The sequence below is a fragment of the Malaclemys terrapin genome, chromosome 6, assembly GCF_027887155.1.
Source record: "Malaclemys terrapin pileata isolate rMalTer1 chromosome 6, rMalTer1.hap1, whole genome shotgun sequence".
Lineage (NCBI taxonomy): Eukaryota > Metazoa > Chordata > Testudines > Emydidae > Malaclemys > Malaclemys terrapin.
The window spans coordinates 63580180-63602886 of NC_071510.1; the positions used below are offsets into that span (position 1 = coordinate 63580180).

Sequence of the window (22707 nt, forward strand, 5' to 3'; positions counted from 1 at the left end):
TGATGGGAGAGGTTGTAAGAAGGATGCAGACATTTTGAAGTATTAAGAGGAGTGTGTGTGACATGTACACCACCTTCAATTTCTAAGTAGTGACTTATGCTGACCCTGGTGTGCGTTGGTTGTTGGTGGGTTTTTGTAATACAGGGGTAGGCAACCTATGGCACGGGTGCCGAAGGCGGCACATGAGCTGATTTTCAGTGGCACTCTCACTGCCCGGATCCTGGCCACCAGTCTGGGGGGGCTCTGCATTTTCATTTAAATTTTTTAATAATTTAAATGAAGCTTCTTAAACATTTTAAAACCTTATTTACTTTACATACAACAATAGTTTAGTTATATATTATAGACTTATAGAAAGAGACCTTTTAAAAACCTTAAAATGTATGACTGGCACGCGAAACCTTAAATCAGAGTGAATAAATGAAGACTCGGCACACCACTTCTGAAAGGTTGCCGACCCCTCTTGTAATACTACATTGAATGCTTAAGGAGCAACTTAACACTGCTGTCTTTGGCTTCTTAGAGGATTTGAATTGTTGTTGCATGATTATTTGATGATAGAAATGTGATGATTGAAAGCAGAGAAATTACTCTAAAGTAGAAAAACCACAATCCACTGGAGTATAGTCTTTTTATATACACCTCTACCCTGATACAACGCTGTCCTTGGGAGCCAAAAAATCTTACCGCGTTATAGGTGAAACTGCGTTATATCGAACTTGCTTTGATCTGCTGTAGTGCGCAGCCCCGCCCCCCCCTTGCCCCCCCGGAACGCTGCTTTATCGCATTATATCAGAATTCGTATATCAGGTTGCGTTATATTGGGGTAGAGGTGTATATGGAATGCCTCTTAAATTTCAGGGCCAAATACCTGCCTTATTTGTACCCTGCGCCCTACTGGCTTTAATGGGGTAGAATGGAGAGTAGAAGAATTTGGCTTTCAGAGGCCAATGTAAGAATTGATTCTGCCTTAGCAGGGAAGGGTGGGAACATGGTCATGAAAATTTTTTGACTAAATTGTGTCAGACTATTGGAGAAGCTTTGTTATTACTTGTTCTGTGACTGAAAAGTGTTAAACTTCAGCTAAGTTTTGTAACTATACTTTGAAGATGTGTATGCACTACTCACAGTGAAGGTTTATTGTTCATTAAACACTCTAAAACATTTTGATCGTGAGTGATTCGTTTAACAAAAAAAATGGGGGTACCATATGCAATTCAGAGAGTCCCAATTAAAATATTTGGCAGCCTGCAGAGATTAGAGATGACTTTGAATCGGTGAGTAAATTCTTTTCTCAGTCCACGAGAGCTTGCACTAGTTGTTGTTTTCTAATATTGTGGGCGTACCCAAAGACCGCTGTTGGGATCAGGACTACATTGTAGTAGGTGGTCTACGAAAAAGGAAGATGCAGCCTCCACACTCAACAATCTTATAACCTAAAATGGCAAAAACAGATCGAGGGTGGGAGAAAGGGATGCCGATGCAACATACAAGCAAAGGGCTCAACCCTGCATCAGGATCTGCCAACCAGACCCCAGCTTCAGGTTTGCTTTTTAATTAATTAATTGTACCTTCATGTGACCTCTTGCTTATTTGCTATATTTACCAAGTTCTGCCATCGATCGGTTGGAATGCTGTCAGGGGACTTTGCCATAGAAATTAGGTCCAGAATTCTGAATAGTACACAGGCTTGCTTTTAGGTTTGGAGAAGCACCCAGAAAAAGTGGCAGGGATAAATATCAGCTCCCTTCACTAAGGCTATGTCTACACTACAAGCTAGGTACACATACTCACTCTCGCTTGATGAAATCTAGTGTGGGTATAAATAGGAGTGTAGCTGTGGCAATGTGAGCGGTGGCAGCAGCAGCACAATTTAGCCATGCTGAGTACATACTCACCGTTTTCGGGCTGGTTTGTACTCGACATGACTAAGCTGTGCCTCCATTGCTGCTGTCTGTACTGCTGCAGCTACCTTGCTATGAATACTCATGCTAACTTGATGAGAGCTAGCTTGAGTATATGTATGTGAGCTTGGAATCGCATCCCTAGCTCCAGTGTGGACATAACCTAAAAGATTATTCCTGCCATTTATTACTTTGCTCCGCATTGAAGGTATTGTGTTGGATTCCTGCTTCTGGCTCCAAAGAGACTGAAGCGTGCCCGCCCTTGGTTCTGTGTAAACTTGCCCACGTCAGCCCAACAGATCTTAATGCTGCTTGTCATTTGTGCTGGTAAGAAGATTTTGACTTTTTCAGTGGGGAGTGGACCTCATCACAGTTATCCATGTGTTTGTCACCTCAGAGTTGTATTGCTCTTTATGGTGTGACATGGGGTTGTCCTGGAAGAAGGAAAACATCTGAGGATTGCAGCAAGTGCAGGACTAAGTGTTGTTTCACATAGATGGCACATTGCCCTTGTGATCTGCACAGGCTGCCAATTGATTTCTACGTGAATTTTAAGGTATTGGTTTTGATCTTTAAAACTCTAAATGGTTTGGATCCTGGCTACCTTACAGATATATTCATTCTCTCTCTCTCTCTCTTTCTCTCTCTCTCTCTCTCTCTCTCTCTCTCTCATATAGCTGGGAATACCAGAGATGCTCAAGCTAATAGCTCCCTGGTTTTAATAAGAAGGGGCAGGGTGATAAGGGCATTTTCAGTGAGAGGCCCTGAGACTCTACAACTCATTTGCTGTCTTTAGTCTGACACAGCCCAACTGAATGACTCTCATGAAACAATGTGAGGCTCAATTTATTCTTCCAGATTTTCTTGGGAAGGAAAGGGGCTTTGAATGGAGTCATTAAATGAAGAAATGCAGAAACGTATTTGGACAGGGTTATGCAATGGGGTGGAGAAGCTTGTTTGACTAGGATTATGGACTGGGATAAGTAGGGAGGACGTTTATTTGGGTAGGTCTTGGGAATTTTCTTTGAGATGATTATTCTAATAAGTTTTTGGCTGTTTTTAAGTATAGTGCCTAGAGCTGAGGATAGGTATATATCTAACTATAACAAAGAAATAAATACTTTTTACTGACACAAAACCTGTTCAAGAACGACTTTGTGTTTCCTTATGTTGTAAACAAGTACTCAAAATAATTCTGGTTGTTTCCGCTTTGGCACTCCTCTTTCTGAAATATGTACCTTTAACGCTGAACCACCATCATGTCTGCCCATGTTAGACAATTCTTTGTTACTCACTATACCTGATTCATTAAAATGCATATTGCACTAATATCCTCCAGTTAATAGAAATATAAATTCATGAGGAAAGAGCACTGGTCTGCCACTGTTCTTCCTCCTAAATGTAAGTTAAGTGTTTAGAGAAAACTGACCAGTGTCTCCTTTGCACGTTATCTCTTTACATGAGGAAAAAGGGGCTCAACAATATAAACAAACCAAATTAAAGGTCATCCTTTTTCCAACTCGTGCACAGTCAGCCAGTGGATTTTGCTGTAGCAAGTGGTGAGATTGTCAAATCCTTTATCTGTATTTAAGAAACAATTTGTTAATGTTATGACTATTTAAAATTGTAGTTTTGGAAGCTAAGATTGGGTAATAAGTAAGGATTAGGGGCATTACTCAACCACTGTAAGACTCAAGAGAATTTTTCCCCATACAACATTGCATGGTTGCCCAGCTACATGATAGGGTTGATTTTTTTTTTTTTTTTTTCAGTTTTGTCTGAGGCATCAGATTCTGTCAAAAGCAGGATGCTGGATTGATGGGCCACTGGTTTAACCTGGCATGACAAACCCTATGTTTTTAAATATAGTGTCAGCAGATCATACGGATCATTCTAAAAGACAATGAACCTTAATGGCACAGTTAGTGCAGTTTTGTTACTAAATCCCCAGTTGTGCCTTTGGAAGTAGGAATTAATTTTCTTGCTGAGAGATCTTGAAAAGAACAGGAGAACTTTTGAATCCATTATTATCAGTAGTAGTAGTAGTAATGGTAATATTTAATTTGGATTTCACAAGTGACTCTCATATCTACAGCCTGCTTCTTTTTCCGGGAGAATGGTACGGGTGAGTGAAGAACCTAGTTTGCTGCAGAAGTGGTTTGCAAACAATGTCCTAAGCTTCATATGTGGTCATGAGTATTATGAAAACAAATCCATGTGCTCTAGCACAGAACACAAGCCTACTGCTCATCTGTGCCTGATGGTTGCTCTTCCCACTTTGGCACTCAAACAGAGCAAAGAGTACTAAACACAACACTACTCATCAGAGGGCCTGATTGAGTGAAGGGTACACTTGGAATTTGTCCTCAGCTCCCTCTCCCTGGGTTTAGATAAAGGAGTGGAGTGCCCATCACAGAAGTGTTGCCAGAGAGCTGAGACAATGAGAAAATGGCCTTGACATGGGAATTGTCAGGTACAAAGAGGTTGCATGGAATGTCATCCTGCGTTCTTCCTTCCATCCTCCTTGGCTACAGCTTCCTTGGGCAGATGGGTGGGGGAGGAAGGGGAGAGACGGGAAGAAAGGAGATTCTTGCTTCCTCCTTCTGCAACTACCAAGTGGGGACTAGAAAGAGGAAATTTGGCCTGCTTCCTCCCATAGGTTATGTTGAAATGGCCTTCCCTGAGAGTAACTAAGAGGGAGATGTGGATGTTAAAATGGTTCATAAGCTGCAGATTTAGGGCTATACACAGCCCCTGATCTGTGGGAGACTTCCATTGATGTGAATTGCACATGCAGGCTGAGGACAGCCTATTGCTCAAAGATTTGTTTCTATTCTCTCTCTCATTTGTTTCTGCTCAGAGAGGGAAAAAAATGGAGGGAATATTGGACGTAGCTTTTTGGGAAGGAAATGTCATTTATCGTCTTTGCTCTTAGAGCCATTTACATCTTTCTGCTGAAGAAAGGAGTTAGTTATATTAGTATTTATTTAACATTTATATTGTGGTGGCATTGAGGGTATGTCTACACAGCATTTTGGAGTGAGCAGGAACAAGCCTCCGAGTCCAGGTTGACAGACTTGGGTTAGGGTGCTTGTGCTAGTGCTCTAAAAATAGCTGTATAGACAGCGCTTTGAAGTTGTGTCTCAAGCTGGATCTCAGACTCTGAAACCTAGGGCAGGGGGCACTAGAAAGAGCTTATATTACACACTTCTGTCTCGTACTGTCTCTGTTTGCAGTGCACAAACTGAGAGATACAGATATAGACATAAATCGCATTTTAAAAACTACATTAATGTTGTTTAAGTTGCAAAATGAAACACTTGAAAGTTAGGAAATACCAGCATTAAGGCTGCCTGTGCAACTTAATTTAATCTCCTTGTGTGTGTTATGATAGTTTTGAATTATATAATTATATACAGTACTATTTTTCCATAGGACCCCGACTCATTAAGTGCACAGTGATCAGTGCTTACTGAATAGATAGCCATTCAATATTTTTTTTATTTTTGTCATTTAATGTGTGGCCCCAGGCCTTGTTTACTACACCCCAGCCAAATCCTGTCCTGAAAGCAGAATTATTAATTTCTTTATGATTGTCTCTAGTGTGCTTATCATTGTAGTCTAGGGGTGGTCAATAGGTGGACCGTGAGCCAAATCTAGACTCCCAGTTGCTTTTGAACAAATCCTAAAATCTTTTTATTTATTTATTATTGTTATTGTTTTGGGTTTTTTTATTTTGTTTTCTGGTGTTTGGACCTTGAAAAAAAAAAATTGCCTACCCCTGCCATAGACTCTGACTGCTTCACAGATTTAGTGAATTTATCTCCACATCTTCCCAGTGAGTGAGAGTTTCACTCTTCCCATTTTACAGATGGGGAAAACTGAGACAGCGACCTGCCTTAGGACACTAAATGGCGGAGACAGGTTAAGATTGAGGACTCGCTGATTCCAAACCCTATGCTTATATCCTTGAGACCTTGCTGCCTTCCTGCTACAGTTGCTGAGCATCCATCACAGCAGGAGGAGGAAGCTGGAAGTTTGTGGCAGAGCTGGGAATTGAACTCGGATCTTCTTTGAGTCCCAAGCTAGAGCCTAACCACAGGACAACTCTTCCTCACTTCTAACTGCTGTCGGGGGGTGAGTTTCCAATACTCTGCCCCTCCAAAGAGCCTTCTGGTGAGGTTACTAGAAAAGAAGTCCGTACTGTCCCTCCCCCGTCTTTATTTTTTGGGCTCTCCATCCCATAAATAACTCCATATATGCTTTTGCTGCTGCTCCTAACTTTCCAAAGCAACAATGTGAAATTGATGTGATTCTTGACTGTTTCACAGTTGCTCACAGGGTTCTTAATAGCAGCAGTAAAACTAAACAGTCTTGTTAATTGGCTTGGCACACCTATAAACCGTAGCCTTGGCACCTCTCTCTGAATCCTCAAGAAGAACAGTGCAAATTTAGATTTTTAGTCATTAGGGTAATAACTGTCCTTTGATATGCATTTTGTGAAAGTAATGACATTTTAACAACATGTGATCTCACAACAAAGTTCTCATATCAAATCTTTGCTGAGAATTGGGAAGAAGACTCCATTTTATGAGTGTAATTAATGGGTATGGAGACCATTGAATTAAGACACTCTACATACCATGCATCTGAAGAAGTGGTTTTTTTAATCCACAAAAGCTTATGCCCAAATAAATCTGTTAGTCTTGAAGGTGCCACCAGACGACTCGTTGTTTTTGTGGTTAAAGACTAACATGCTTACTCCTCTGATACATACCATAAGACCCCTTATAGCTCCACCCCTGTATTTTGACCTCACCCCCTACTTGAAATGGAGCTGCGCCTCTCTCCCCACCCCCATTTCCAGTCAGGCAGTCAGGGCTGCTCCAAAGTAATTAACCCAGCAGCCAGGGTGTGTGCGCATGACTGAGTGGCCAGGCGTACAGTGGATCTTGGTGTTAAACACCCTGTTGAGATTCATGGGGGTAGTTAGTAATTATCAGAGCTAATTGTTTCAGGCTGTCTGCAAACTCAGGCAGATATTGCTGTATTGGTTATGCTTGGGTCATTTTCAATCTTTTCTTCACAACCATGAGGGATAAAAACTTTTATTGTTGTTATTAAAGCTGAGATTCTTATGTAATCCCATAGGCACAGGCCTATAGTGCCTATGGCTTAATCTGGCTCTGGTGCAGATTAGTAACATATACATTAGCTAGTTTCCATTGTACTCCATTTGTCCTATGCGAGTTATAAATATAAATGTTAAAAGGGAGATATTTCCCCTCCCTATATAGTATGTGTTTGTTTTATATTATTCTGAGCCTGACCCTACTCCCAATAGAATCAGTGGCTGCAGCGCTGATTGTATGTTTGATCAGTATTACAATGCCTTATGGATTTTGCCGCGTGCAGTATTTTTACCTATCTTTACCCACTGTGACTAGGTCAGCAAGAGTAGTTTGGAATTATTTCAAAGAATGGTTAGGAAGATTCACAGGTATATTAAATGTATTAGGAAATGTTAATATCCAGGAAAAAATAAGTGAATATTTTTTTCTAAAATATTATTTTAAAAGAACTATAAACAGATTGATTTGATTTGAAAAATCTGCAGATGATGTGTTCAAAGAGCAAGAATCCATAATAAATACTTCGTTTTGCTAAAATTTGGATGGCTCCATCCTGGCTTGTTTTGGCATGCCATTTGTTTAATATTGAAAAAACATATGAAATGACTATGGAATGCCTAATATGACCTCGTTACTTCAACAGGAAAGTCACAAGCTGTGTGTTTCATATGTCATTTGATATACTAGTAGTTTTTGTGCTTTTTGGGGACTAATATAGAAAAATTGTTTCATGAATGTCGATTTTTTTGGGTGTTTTTCTAGAAACCTGCAACAATACAATGGAAGCATTTTTGAGTGATTTTGTCTTTTCTTTAGATAATTACTTAAAAGGGCAATTGGCTATGGTATTTCAGTTTTATGCCCTAGGGATTATACAACTGAGATTGTTTTAGGGAATATTGAGCTGTCCTCTCACTAATTCTAGAAGATGATTGTTTTTGTCGGATTTTCCATTCCAGCCTTGTCAGTGTGCTCACTGAAATGGACTTTGATTACATTCATTTCACCACTTGGGCCATAAAAATGCATCTTTGTGGAGTATCATGTAGAAAAAGAGCTATAAAAATAAGTGTAAGAGTAAAAACAGTTGAGAGAGCTATTCATTTATATGTCAGTCTCTTTAAATGAATGTTGATTGGCAAGTAGTTCTGTAGCCTTTTGTAGGGCTGATGAAATGTAAATAACACTACAAACAGCATGACTTTTACAGACAACAAATGTCTACACACAAATTGCAGATCATAAATTCCTTTGTGTTAAAAATTGCCTACTTTTATGTTGGAATATTTTTGTTTTCAAATCTTTTTCCTCAGATGTGACCAAGTTGTATGTATCCTTGCTGTGATTTCTCTTAAATTCTTGCTGTGTACTTTATTGTTCTGTTCAGACGTATATTAATGTTGAAGGCCATCATGAGAGCAGACTAGTGCCACCCTTCCCATCTCTTGTCCATATTCTCCCTCTACATATATGCACCGTGGTACAGTAGTTGGGCCGGGGCAGGAGGAATGTACTATCCTGTTTTATCTGCATTTTCTAGTGAAATGCACAAATGACAAAATCCTGATAATCGCAAAATCCTAAACACTAAAATCCCTAAATTCACGGTCAGATTCCTTCATTGGTATTTTTAAATGTGCTTTTCATTATCCCAGTGACATGTCACGCATAACTCCCCATAGAAGTTCACACTGCACACTGCTTTTTCCTTTGGTGAGTACGGTATTTAGCCATTTTTGCCTGGCAGTTTGTACCATCTTTGAAGGGGAGCAGGAAATGCTACACAAATGTTTTAACCACCATTTATTGTCCTCTTGCTGCTGCTTCAGTTCCTAGATGGCATTCCAACTACATTTTGCATTTTCCAGTAATTAAGTACCACCTTCAATGCCTTGCCTGAGAATCTTCCTGGGATTTCAAATTTGTGCTGTAGAAATTTAAGATGAACATTTGGTGGGATTTTGGAGTGGAGATGTATTTTTATTTGGACATTTGATCAGATCAGAGGGAATGTGTGTGTGAGAGTTATTTTTAGTGCCTATAATAAGCTAAGTACTGTAAAAACAGAAAAGAAAGCACAGTGCCTGCCCTGAAGAGCTTACATTTTAAGAAAGACAAAGCAGATCAAGAGATAGAGGCAGGGGAATGGGAGCAATAAACAATTAAGGTGATCAGGTGGTAATTGGCTATATCCAGATAATGTGAAGTTTTAATGACACAGTGGAGTATTTTTTTTTTAACTATATGAAGATACAGTCTGTGCGTTTCCCATCTAGATTCTGATGCTTCTGTGGTTCATTTGACATGTCACTGGTTTTTTAATTGTGTCATAATACTGTAGCTGAGGTGAATGGGAGACCAAAGGACCAAAGGGTGGGTAGGGAAAAAGAATGTTCAGCTCTTTCCATACCTCAAATACAGAGGGAAGTACATAGGCTCCCTTTTTAGTTTGGTACAGTGAAGACAGGCTTTGCACGATTGAAAATAACAAAATTATGTCATTAGCACAGCTATTCTTGTACAGGAGTTTGAGTTAGGGTGATTCCAGTTTGGGGAAACGACACGTGTAGATCCGTAGTTCAGTGATAAAGTATGGCAGGATAAACAATTATTTCAAAATATGTAAAATGGCAGATTATACTATTGCATAGGTGGGTAGGTTTCTATTAGGCATTCTTGTGTGTTTTTGTTTCCTATAGTTCATGGTCTTCATTCTGCTACCCTGTTTCCCCGAAAATAAGACATCCTCCGAAAATAAGGCCTACTTACAGTTTTGCCTCTCGTTGTAATATAAGGCATCCCCCCGATAATAAGACCTCCCCGATAATAAGGCATCCACCGATAATAAGGCATTTTTCATTTCTGAAAAATAAGACATCCCCTGAAAATAAGACCTAGCGCATCTTTGGGAGCAAAAATTAATATAAGACACTTTCTTATTTTCGGGGAAACAGGGTACTAAAAGCCTATTGAAGTCAATAGCAGTCTGTCTTTACATGACTTGATTGAACTTTGAATCGTGCTAATAAACTGCTGTGGTCGTTAAATTATTTGTTAAAATTCAGCCCAGGACCTACCAGGTATCAGCACTCATCCAACCTACTTATCACAGGCACAATGGTGACTTCCTGTTTCCAAGCTCAGTGACTCCGTCCAGATTGACATACAATCTGTCCTTGTGTGATTTTCCGTAATCCTTAAATATATTTAAACTTTCCTATCTGCAGATCTAATAATGTTAATAATACTTTCAGAGAGCAGTTCACAAAGCACAATGCAAATAATGTGTTTAGAGCACTGTGCAAATAATAAGTCATTAACTAATATTTATCTCACCTCTTTGTGACAGGGAAGCAGGTATCCTCTATCCATATTTTTACTAATGGGGAAGTTGAGGCAGAGACATGAAGTAACAGGTCACAAAGGAGTCAGGATTAGAACTCAAGTTGGTCTCTCCCAAGTTTGTTCTTACTGTTTTAGATCAGTGGTTCTCAAACTTACTTGATCTCTTCCCCCCTTCTTTGTATCTGTAGTAGTTTACGCCCCCCATACAAGTAGATATACTGATTAAAAAAAATCAACATGAAACTTTCACTAAATATTAAAAACAGTGAGGCATTGATTCAGACAGAGCCAATGATCCATTGTAATAAGAGTAAAAGTAAAACTGTGATTGTGGTCGATGCTTACAATTAAATGTGCTCACCATGTCATAGCAAACGGATTAACTTACAGACGACCAGCTTTGTATAATGCTATGCAAGTTTAACAGAAATCTCTCAAAATGCACAGCACCAACTAGAGTCAAATGTACAGCACCATCTGAGGACCTGAGATGTCTGGAGGAGTCAGTTTTTCTAGTTATTGATTACGATGGGCAAAATGTATGCAGTACATTTTTTTTCTAAAGCTTCTCACGCCTCCCCAGAATACATATTGCGCCCCCCCAATTTGGGAACCTCTGTTCTAGATCACATGATCTCTTGAAGTTATGATATGCAGTGGTCACCATTAAAAAGTTGGTATCTGCCCCAGTAATCTCAGAGTGGTAACTGGCCTGTTGCCTTTTTCCTCTATACTAGGCTACCAGTGTACTGCATTTGCAAAAATCACCTTTTCAATGGTGAATACTGCCATTTAAACACATTCAGTCCAGACTTGGCACATAGAGTTAGATTTACGTGGAGCTAGCAGATGCCATGCACATACGCAACAAAATTGTTACTCTTAAAAAAAAAAAAAAAATTAAAAAAATGAGACTTTGGCAACAATTTGTAAATGGTGGGGGGAGGGGTGCTCTGCAGGCAGTAGAGTCATCCTGTAGCTAACCCTAGGAGCTCGTAGAGAGGATAGTAAATCTGAAATTATGGTAGATCTCCCAGCTTTGTGGCTCCTTTTACTAAGCTTTCTTGCTCCAGTCTTGTGAGCTAGTGGCATATTGAAATTTACAAGAACCCTGTGCTTATCATTCCCCTTCCGACAAGCGAGAGCAGAGCTGGTTGGAAGAATAAAAGTGTATTGCCTATGTAATCAAATTTAAAAGAAACCATGGCTTCTGAACTGAGATATACAGTATAGTACACCAGTGATCCTATGACACTAATTCTTTTACAGGAAGAATTCTGCTTTCCTTGGGTCCCTGGCTGAGGAAAAAGTGAGGGGACTATTCTGAGCCATTTCAGTTATTATAGTAAAATATGTTGGCTTTGCCTACTCTGTTGGATTGATTGGGTGCTTTACCATTAAATGCACTTGTTTCTGTTGAATGGGAGAATTCAATACCTACTAAATTAGATCAATATAAAAATTTATGAACAATGCAGGCCTTGTCAGAGAACTCTTTTACTTGTGCTCATGTAAATCTCCCTGGGAGTTACAGCCTCGGGGCTCAAATCAGTATTTAGTGCACACTAAAAGATTCATGATGTCTGATTATACAGACTTAATTGTCATAAACTGCTGAGCCTTTAATATGTTTTCTAATTTTGTGTCATTAAGATGCGGCCCACCTTGAGCTTTAAGTGTCTGATTTTAGTCTGTGTCAGTAACGCTGCCTTCTCTGTCATTGTTCACCAAGAAGAAAGCAGTATATCTCACTTGACTGCCTCCATTCTCTTCCCTCTGCCTCCCCAGTTTTCATATCCTGTAACTACGAGGTACCACAAAATTACAACTATAACTTCCTTTGCAAATAAATTGTTTTTTATTAATTGAAAATCAGTTTTCTTTAAAGGGACACTGTAAAAATTAAAATAATGTATCTTCTTATCACTAATAACTTGGATTATTTAAACTGAAAATTCTAAAAATTAAATGTTCTTTTCACCATTTATTCTTTTGTTCATTTTAGCTGATCACTCAGCTGCTTGTTATTAATTTGAATTACAGTAGCTTCTAGAGGCCCCAACTCCACTCTGCCAGGTGCTATACAAGCAGAGAGTGAAAGATTGTCTCTGTCCAAAAGATACGGTTGCCAGGTGTCTGGTTTTTGACCGGAACACCTCGTCGAAAAGGGACCCTGGCAGCTCCAATGAGCACTGCTGACAGGGCTGTTAAAAGTCTGGTTGGCAGCACACCTGGGCTAAGGAAAAAGAACAGGAGTACTTTTGGCACCTTAGAGATGAACAAATTTATTAGAGCATAAGCTTTCGTGGGCTACAGCCCACTTCTTCAGATGCAAGGAAGGCTCCCTGGCTCTGCGCAGCTCCCGGAAGCAGCCGGCATGTCCCTGCAACCCCTAGGCACAGGGGCGATCAGGGAAGCTCCATGCACTGCCCCCCGCCCCGAGCACCAGCTCCGCAACTCCCAAAGGCCAGGAACTGCGGTCAATGGGAGCTGTGGGGGAGTTGCCTCCGGGTGCGGGCAGTGTGCAGGCAGGCACGCAGAGCTGCCTGGTTGCCCCTCCACCTAGAAGCCGGACATGGCAGCCGCTTCCAAGAGCCATGCAGAGCCAGGGCAGGCAGGGAGCCTGCCTTAGCCCTGCTGCGCTGCCGACCGGGAGCCGCCTGAGGTAAGCGCCACCCAGCCAGAGCCCAACCCCCCTGCCTCAGATCAGAACCCCCTCCCGTACCCAAACTCCTGCCCAGAGCCTGCACCCTGTACTGCACCCGCACCTCATCCCGTACCCCTACCCCAGCCCTGAGTCCCAGCACCCCAAATCCCTCATTCCAAGTCCTACCCCAGAGCCCGCACCCCTTCCACACCCCAGCCCCTGGCCCCTGCACTCCAAACACCTTGGCCCCAGCCCGGAGCCCCCTCCTGCACCCCAAACCCCTCATTCCCAGCCCCACCCCAGAGCCTGCACACCCAGCTGGAGCCCTCACCCCTTCCCACATCCCAACCCCCTGTCACAGCCCAGTGAAAGTGAGTGAGGGTGGGGGAGAGCGAGCGACAGAGGGAGGGAGGCTGGAGTGAGTGTGGGGGAAGGGGGCGGGTAAAGGGTGTTCAGTTTTGTGCAATTAGAAAGTTGGCAACCCTACCAAAAGAGCATAGTCTAACTGAGAAAAGATGGTCAAATATATGTAAAAAACAGAAGTAAGGAAAGGGAGGACAAGGGAAACAGTAATAAGAACATGCATTTATACTGGCCATTTTCACTTTGATGATGAATGATGATTTCTGTTGCATTAATATCTAGGTCTCAGTGTGGATCAGGATGTGATTGTACTAGACACGTTTTAAACATACACCCCTACCCCAATATAACACGAATTCGGATATAATGCGGTAAAGCAGTGCTCCGAGGGGGACGGAGCTGCGAGCTCTGGCGGATCAAAGCAAGTTCGATATAACGCGGTTTCACCTATAACACGGTAAGATTTTTTGGCTCCTGAGGACAGCGTTATATTGGGGTAGAGGTGTATAATGAAAAAACTGTCCTATACCACCATTCAAACAAAAGTAAAATTTGGAGGCTAAACCATTAGTTAGACCTTGTTCCTTTTAAATTTGAGAGGTGTAGATTTGAGGTTGAAGACACAGTCCAGAAACCTCTAGCATTGAAACAGAGCATAAAATTCTGTCAGAGCAAGTTTAGTCTGTGATTGACTAAATGCCTAAAATGTTAAATGTTTTGTTTATACGATGTCTTACCTCTGTCCATAGAGTACTTGAGCATTTGGGAACTCCCCTCGCTGCCTGTCCGTTTTTCCTAATCAGAATTTTAATATGTCAGTTGTGGCTTAGACCCTTATACATCTTGTGTTTGCAGAACTGCAGGACTGCCAATAAGCTGGTTGGGAGATGGGGAGATGACACCCTAATTTTTGATGGGGGCAAAATAGAGGTTAGCAGGGTTTTTCGTCAAAATCATGAGTGTTTCAGCTTCCTCTTTCCACATCTCTTGCTTCCAGTACAGCAGTTTTTTAAGTTGTAAATCAGTTGTTGAGATCAAGAGGAAAGTTGATTCCTGCCATTGACTATGACAGATACAGATACTCCCCAGGTTACACAAGACCCAATTTACACAAATTCGCACTTACGGAAAAAGTTCCATAAGCCAGAAATAGATTTTTGAGTTGTGGAAATTTTTGCATAATGTATATTTCCGACTTACGCAAAATTCGAGTTACGCAAGGCTTTCTGGAACTGAACGATTGCGTAAGTCGGGGGCGTCCGTAGAAGCTGCTTGTTTGCAGTGACCATGCTTACAAGTTAGTTGGGAAATTGTAAATTATGTTAGGTCACTACCGGTGAACTACTGTAAGAGGAAACAAGGTGAGGTAAATGCAGACTCTGATTATGAATATGCATGTAAGCCCTAGTAGCTGTTTAACCTTGTGCTAGTCCTGTTTGGCTGGATATCATATTGTCTGGCATGGCACTTTAGTATTTTGAGATTTTTCCTTCCTTTTTTGGTATACCATTGTCTTTGTACGATATTAAGTACTAATAAAACTAAATTTTATAAGGAAAGGGGATTTCTTTGGTTAAAGAAAGTCCAAAATCTAAGTTTTATAAACATAATAATAAACATAATGTTTTACAAAATAATATATAATAATAAGCATATGGTTTTACAAAATGTAGTATTACCGGTAATAGAAATGTTTTTACAATGATCATAAAATTGCAGCAGTGTGATAATGAAAAATTGACTAAGAAATAAACATGAAACTATTTTTATTGTCCACAATGAATTACATGTAAAAAATAAATAGCATAAATGGTGAAATATGTAATATGCTTTCAGTATTGATACTCTTAGATGTTGTTAACACAGGTAAGGAAGCCTGGGGAGTTTAAATGTGATTTTTAAATGAACATTGTCCTTTTTTGCTGCCGCTCAGCGTGTGAGCATTGTTGGCCTGTTATTTAATTAGGACCACAGCTGGTAGTCAGTGAAGAAAAATGTACAAAGGGGAGAGGTGTTTACTTGACTGTGTGATACTGGTTTTATACAACTTAGAGAATTGTAGCTATTATTGACCTGTGGAGAGAAGGCAGTGCTTTGGAGGAGAGTGTGTGTTAAATAGTTCTGTGAAACATATGCACTTTATTGTACTCTATAGTAGAGCTGGTCAAAAACCTGAAAAGACTTTTTTTCAAAAAAACAAAAAACACAATTTTTTTTGTGAAGTATGTGTGGTGTTAATTTGTATATTACTTGAGAGCTAATTTATGAGCCCGTAACATAATATTAAGGAGAAAAAAGTTCGTAAATAAGAAATGTATGACCATTGCTAAGAGCAAGAGTGTGTAGAGTGCATAGTGTAGAAAATATAACCTAATGCTTGAAAAATCAACTTTCCTTTGTCCCACTGGGAAGTAAGAAGCTTTCCATGGTGCATGAAGGGGCACAATTTCTACAGCATAATTAGGCTTTCATTTATATATATATATATGTGTGTGTGTGTGTGTGTGTGTGTGTGTGTAATACACACACACATTATTAAGGTTGCAAAGTATTGGGATTCCCTCTGAGACTTTTTCCACTTGTCTTATCCAGAACATCTTGCCTCGTTCTGGGAGAATACTTTATCCAGTTCTCTGGAATCCAAGAAATCCGTTCAACTCAGGATTCTTTTTTGAGGTTTCTTTATTGGCATACAATCAAACTACACTTGAGTTGATCAGGCTCAAGTGTAGGGGTTGGGTTCAGAGTACACATCCACACATCCAATGTACGTAATCGTGAGTCAGTTTATATACACACTTATACTTAATACTATTGGTTAACGACTTTTATGGTAGGTCTACTAATTTTTTTAACCAATCCCTGTACAAATCATGAACTGTCCATGAGCTGCAAAGTGTCCTAGTAAGCAAAACTGCAGTTACAAGCTTATCACACGTTATTCTTACTATTTCTTTATCTACTAATGACATGTTATTTACAAGGCCACTTGTAAATTTATGCCTTGTCCATTGTTAACCTCTGTTTCCTCACTACTGTTTTCTTTCATTGTTCATGCAAGGCCTACACAAAGTCAAACATTCAAAGTTAGGAAATGGCAGAATTTAGGTTGTCTGTGCAACCTTATTTTAACCCCCAGTGCATATGCATTATGCACAGTGTTTAATTACATGATCACATACTGTTTTTCCATAGGACCTTTAGATCTACCACACAGACCTCTGCCACTTGAGCTCGCAGAGTAACTGATAGCAATAGTAGGTTGTCATCCTCTATGGGGACCAGCACTAGAGGGATGGGATACTCTGCCAGTGGATACCACAGATATTTTCTGACAGCAGAGGAATGGAAAGATTAAGGAATCTTAGATTCTGTTCTAGGCTCTGGAACAGAATGTACTCTACTTGACACAGACTCTTCTTCCCATTCCCCACAAGCCTGACTCCTTTCTGCCCCACCCCGTTTCACTTGTCCAAGTCTTGTCTCTTCCCCACTACTGGTTCCTTGTCCCAGTCCCATTCTCCTCACCTAAATAGGCTCAGTGTCTACTCCTCAGGCTTCTGATCCCAGTTCTAATCTCTTTGTCCATCAATTCCTTGTCTCACTTCTCCAGACTTCGAGTCCCACCCCACCCCCCAGCTACTTGCCGCCAGTCTCATTGCCCAGCCAGTCCCATTCTGTCCCTCCCCCTCCCCCCCCCCACACACCCCTGCAGCTCCTCCACAGATCTGTCTCACTGGCATAAATACACCTTTACCCTGATATAATGCTGTCCTTGTCAGCCAAAAAAACTTACCGCGTTATAGGTGAAACCGCGTTATATTGAACTTGCTTTGATCCGACGGAGTGCGCAGTCCCCCCCCCGGAGCGCTGCTTTACCGTGTTATATTCGAATTTGTGTTATATTGGGTCACGTTATATCGGGGTAGAGGTGTATATGGGAAAAGGTATATTTTCAATTTTATTTTTTAAAGTAAAAATTTATGTTCATTCCTCTTAGATTGCCCATTTTATCACAATTTTCCTGGCTGATCATAAATTTGCATATGCCATCAGGTAAGTATGGGATATGCCTTGTGTTCCATCTCTCATCTAGTTTTTGGTTCCATTTCTATTCTTTCCATTCTGGAAGGCTTTCTCCATTTTTCGGTTTAGTTGTTAGTAGCATGTTCTCTGATATCTGGGTGTACTGCATTTTAATTTCCAATATTTTTAACTGAGGAATTACATATTTACACAAAGGAGGAAAAATACAAAGATCCCTTAACACTAATATACAGCAGACATACAGTGAAGATTGAAAAGCATCTAAAGAGTATTGGAATTCACATTTTGAAATTGTAAAATATCTCTGGGACCTACCAGACTGTACGAACTGTAAGGACAGGATTTTGCCTTTAGTATGATTGCTTAACCCAGATCAATTATCTTGGAAAGAAATGCAGGTCTGGTCCTTCCATTACAACTTCAGTAAATCTTTGTTGTTTAAACTCACTAGCATGAGACCCGGGAAAAAATTATCTCAAACAACTGCAAAATGGTAGCTCTGTAAGTGGAATTTGTATTAGTCTCAAAGTAACATTTTGAATCCTTGCATGCCATATTCCCATTGTTCTCTGTAGGAAGGTTACACAGGCTTTTATGTCTGAAAGCATTCAGATGATTAAAGGACACTGCACCTTCTTTTATAGCACAAGTCTCTGAACTAGTATCCACTGGGATAGTGTAAAAAAGCTAATGGACTCAGGCTTCCAAGTAAATTATACTGCATTATTTTTACCCTTGTTATGTGTGTTCTCTCTCTTAATACAGTATTTGCTCCTCCTCAGGAGTGTTCCAGGAAAAGCATTCAGCTGCATGTGGATTATTTTATCCCATTTTGTGATTTAAAAGTTCTCAAGTGTGAAATTCACACTAGTTGTGAACACTGATGCCTCCTAGTAGTTTACAGTAGTGGTACATTAAAAGAGTGGTCCATTTGGTAGACAAGTTTAACCTGGATACATTTTGATTGTCTTACAGCTCCATTTAGCAGCCCTGGCATCACTAAAGGGAGATATAGTGGAGCTTAATAAACGTCTGCAGCAAACAGAAAGGGAGCGGGACCTGCTGGAAAAAAAATTGGCAAAGGCTCAGGTGAGTGATGGTTCAAGATCCTGGAAATGGTCTGGGTTGTTTTCTTCAAACAGAGGAAGAGAGATTAAAGATAACATACACTGTAACACTGATATCAGTGGGGAAAAGTTTTAAGAAAGCATAACAAGTATTTTTGCCAAAGATGTTAAATTTTTATGTTTTGATGGTAAGTGTTTAAAAAAAGTCAAGAAATAATTTCATTAAATTGGTTTAGTTTGAAGCCAGAATAAATAACCAGTTGTAATAGGGAACATTTTAAACTATATTGTTTCAGGAAATATAAATTACTGAAAGGCCAAGTTGGCTTAGATGATTGAATATAAAGTCTTTAACTTCAAGGTCAGGTTAAAATCCAGTTCAGATTAGTAGTGCTCAGAAGTCATTGCTACTCAATAGCTACTCAGGGGTCTGTGAGAAATCTGTGGTGGTCTCAGTCCAGTTTCTAGTGGGCAGGTGTCCATATAACTACAATCAACGTCACAACTGATGTTCAGTAGAGAAGCTAAGGACTGAATCAGGGTGCGCTCTGACCCTTAGAAATGGTCCTTTCATGTCAGAATAAAACAGGTAGGAAGGCAGATGTGGAAAACTTGTACTGTTTTCTATAATGTAGTCGTCTTGAGACACAGAACCTTTCTTTTCAAACGCAGTCACTCTGGTACCTTTCACATGCCTTACATTTCTAAACTGACTCAAAAGATAAACATATGGTCATGTATTCATAGAGTTTAAGGCCAGAAGGGACCATTAGATCATCTAATCTGATTGATATATCACAAGTCATTAAGTTTCAGCCACTTACTCCTATACTGAGTCTGTTTGGCTAAACCATATCTTCCAGAAAGGCATCCAGTCTTGATCCAAAGACATCAAAAGAATGAGAATGCACCACTTTCCTTAGTAATTTGTTGCAATGGTCAGTGACCCTACTATTAAAAATGTGTGCCAATTTCTAACTTAAATTTGTCTGACTTCAGCTCAAAGGCATTGATACTTGTGATGCCTTCCTCTTCTAGAATTACACAGTATTTTCTCCCTGTGAAGGTACTAAACACTGCAATCAAGTCACTTCTCTATCTTCTTTTTGAAAAACTAAATTGGTTGAGCTCTTATGTCTCTCACTGTAAAGCATTTTCTCCAGCCCTCAAATCACTTGTGTGGCTCTTTTCTGTACCTTTTCCAGTTTTTCAACACCCTTCTAAAAATATGGACACCAGAACTGCACACAGTATTCCAGTATCTGTCTCACCCATGTCATAGACCGAGGTAAAATCACCTGCCTACTCCCCTGTTTATATTTCCCAAGATTGCATTAGCCTTTTTTTGCCACAGCATCGCATTGGGAGTTCATATTGAGTTGTTTGTCTACTATACCCCTAAATCCATTTCAGAGTCATTGCTTTTCAAGGTGCAGTCACCTATTCTGTAGATATGGCATACATTCCTTGTTCATAGGTATGTAAACTTTACATGTGGCTGTATTAAAATACATTTTGTTTGAATGGGCCCTGCTTACCAAATGATCCAGATTGTTCTGTATGACTGCCTGTTGTCCTCATTGTTTATCAGTCTGCCAATCTTTGGGTCATCCCAAGCATCAAAAACATTTGCTTATTTTTTTTAAATGTTTACGATGACAACTCTGGACATTCTTGTTATCCAGATAAATGGACTCAATGGTATTTTGTGGTTGTGAGTTCTGCAAGCTAATTGTGTGTGTTTCCAAATCTCCATTGCTCCTAGAAAAAGTAAGATTGAGGTCAGGAATTAACTGCACAACCTCAGACAATTCTGGGTGAGACTAACTTCCATGGCCCTTTTACTCAGTAAAATACTGGCAGGCAATGTATTGCCCTTCTCTCTCAGATGATGAGAAACTCCAGGATGAGATGCTGCTGACAGATAGTACTAAGTCATGTGCTTTTCTCCATAAAAGCTGTCCCAGAACTAGTCCAGCAAATGTGCTCTGGGAGTAGCTCTGGGAGCAGGACAGTTTCTCACAACACGTATGTTAATCAGAGGTCTGACACTGACTTACACGTGTCAAGAGCACTCCAGAAGTCTGCTTTAGGAAAGCAAACTTTGAATGGGTCAGCAGTAGAATGTGGCAACTATACCCTCCTGTAGTCTTCAAGAAATCACATTGAATCTGCGTGGTTGCACAAGCTGAAGAAGGTGATAGCTGAGTGGCTTCACAGCTCATCTCCTTACCTTAGTTCATACTGTCAGACATTGGGGCCAGTGTGGTACGGTACACATTATGTATGTTGGCAGTTTTGTTCCAGTCCCGTTTTCCCCTCTGAACAAATTTTGCCACAGTTCTTGAAAAGTATCAAGGACACAGACAGGATGATGATAGTGGTGTATGAAATTTGTGGCCACATCAGCATGTACATGCACATCATCTTTTGAAAATACTGCATGTGCAGAATTCTTCTTGTCCAGAGTGTTCTACATTATACAGAGTAGTCTTGACACAGAACATATCTGTTTACTTATATTTTGACTTTACTTCAATTATGCAATGCTGGGGCAGGGTGGCCATCAGAAACAGACTGGAAAGACAGAGAGCTCAGCTCCCTGGCATATTTGTCAGCTATCTTAGTGGCTATAATGCCACTAATGTTTTTTTGCTTTTTCTCTCTCCAGTTTTTCCTCTACAGTTACTTATTTTGTTTTTTTGCTCTGGCACTGTAAGTCATTATACTCTAAAATACCTGAGAGTTTGGGACCTGGCTCGATTCTTTCTATCTGGCTATATTCTCTCTAGCTGCGCGCAGCTGCTGCTTCCACCAATACTAGTTTGAATTACTTTCTCATTACCATTTGATCTGACTATGTACAGTAAATCCTTAAATGGAGGCATACATAAATTCTCATCTCCTGTAGTTTTTTTAAAAGTATTATTTACATAATCAAGTGGTGATCCACAGAGATACTAGAGGATACACTTGCTAGCAGCTGCTGCATATTCCTTTTTCACCATCAGTGATTTGATTTCTTGTGTACATTATTGCTGTGTATATAACTGTAGGAAATTGGGCACCAGTGCTGGGCATGCCCACTGAAATCAGCACACACTAGTAGGGGGTTCTGGTGGTTGCATACTGGTTGCCTAAACTGTACCTCCCTATGTCTTCAATCTATGGATCCTGTTGGGATTAACCTACACTTTCTCACCACTCTGGGGTTAGCAAAAGTCCTTTGGTCGGTGTACAGTGTATAGTTCTTCCCCAAGTCCTCCCACTCTAAAAACCAGCTCACCTTTGTGCCGTAGTGGAAGCAGCCGCAACTAGTGCCAGACATATTTTTATGCTTTAGGTTTCAGGAGAGACGACAGGATCAGGCCTTTCACCCACTATATGCTCCTGTTGGCATCTCCTCTGACATATCACTCTGAATAACTTCCTGCAAATCTGCAAACTGCTGCAAGAACAAACTAAAATTAAAACCACTCTCCTCCCATATCTATAAAATGACTTCCTGTCTCCCTCAGCGCAACCCACTATGTGTCATTCAAAGATGTATAGAAGTCCACTTCTGGTTTTGATATAAACCAAACTATAATCCATAGGCAGTGTATGGAGCTTAAGTAAAACACAGTGTGAGAAGATAGTTGTCTCATTTGGATTCAAATTAATTTGAAGCTTTAAGCAAAGGTAAAAGGATATAAAAAGCCACACAGGTCAGAACTGAAGAAAAAGTTTGTTGGGACCAGTGCAAACAGAAACAGCCAATGTTCATGAAGCTCTAATTTCATTTTAACTGCTGGATCAGGCAAAAACTGAAGGTGAGGGAACACAGGAAAATACAGACCATGTACAGTTGTTTTTTGTATAAATGTATCTTTTTCCAAAGTTGGTTCAAGATGGTCCTCTCCTGAGTAGAACTATTCAGGGAATACATTCCTAAAGGACTACATTCCCAAGATGCATACTACTCAGAATTTGTCAATGTTTTTACTCTTTCTTTAAAAAAACAAAACAATGGACTTAATGCTAAAATGACCTTGGAAACGAGGGATTTTGTAATTAAGGATTTTATCCTAAATTAGTTACTGCTGCTTCCTTTCCCATTCCTTTTGGAATACTACAGCAGTGTATCTGTTCTACGTACAAAAATTACACCTTTCCATCAGAACTGTTCATTTCTCTGATCTGCAGTGATGCAGAGTGGAAGA

General features: G+C 40.2%; 1 protein-coding gene across 4 annotated transcripts in view; it reads left to right on the plus strand.

The window, feature by feature from the left end:
• The window catches only part of MCC (MCC regulator of WNT signaling pathway), a 340541-nt gene that overhangs the window by 207699 nt on the left and 110135 nt on the right, over positions 1–22707 (plus strand). For all 4 annotated transcript variants that reach the window (XM_054032915.1, XM_054032914.1, XM_054032917.1 and 1 more), the window contains one exon: positions 18414–18527. In XM_054032915.1, coding sequence (XP_053888890.1) covers positions 18414–18527 — 114 coding nt within the window. The remainder of the gene's footprint in view (positions 1–18413; positions 18528–22707) is intronic.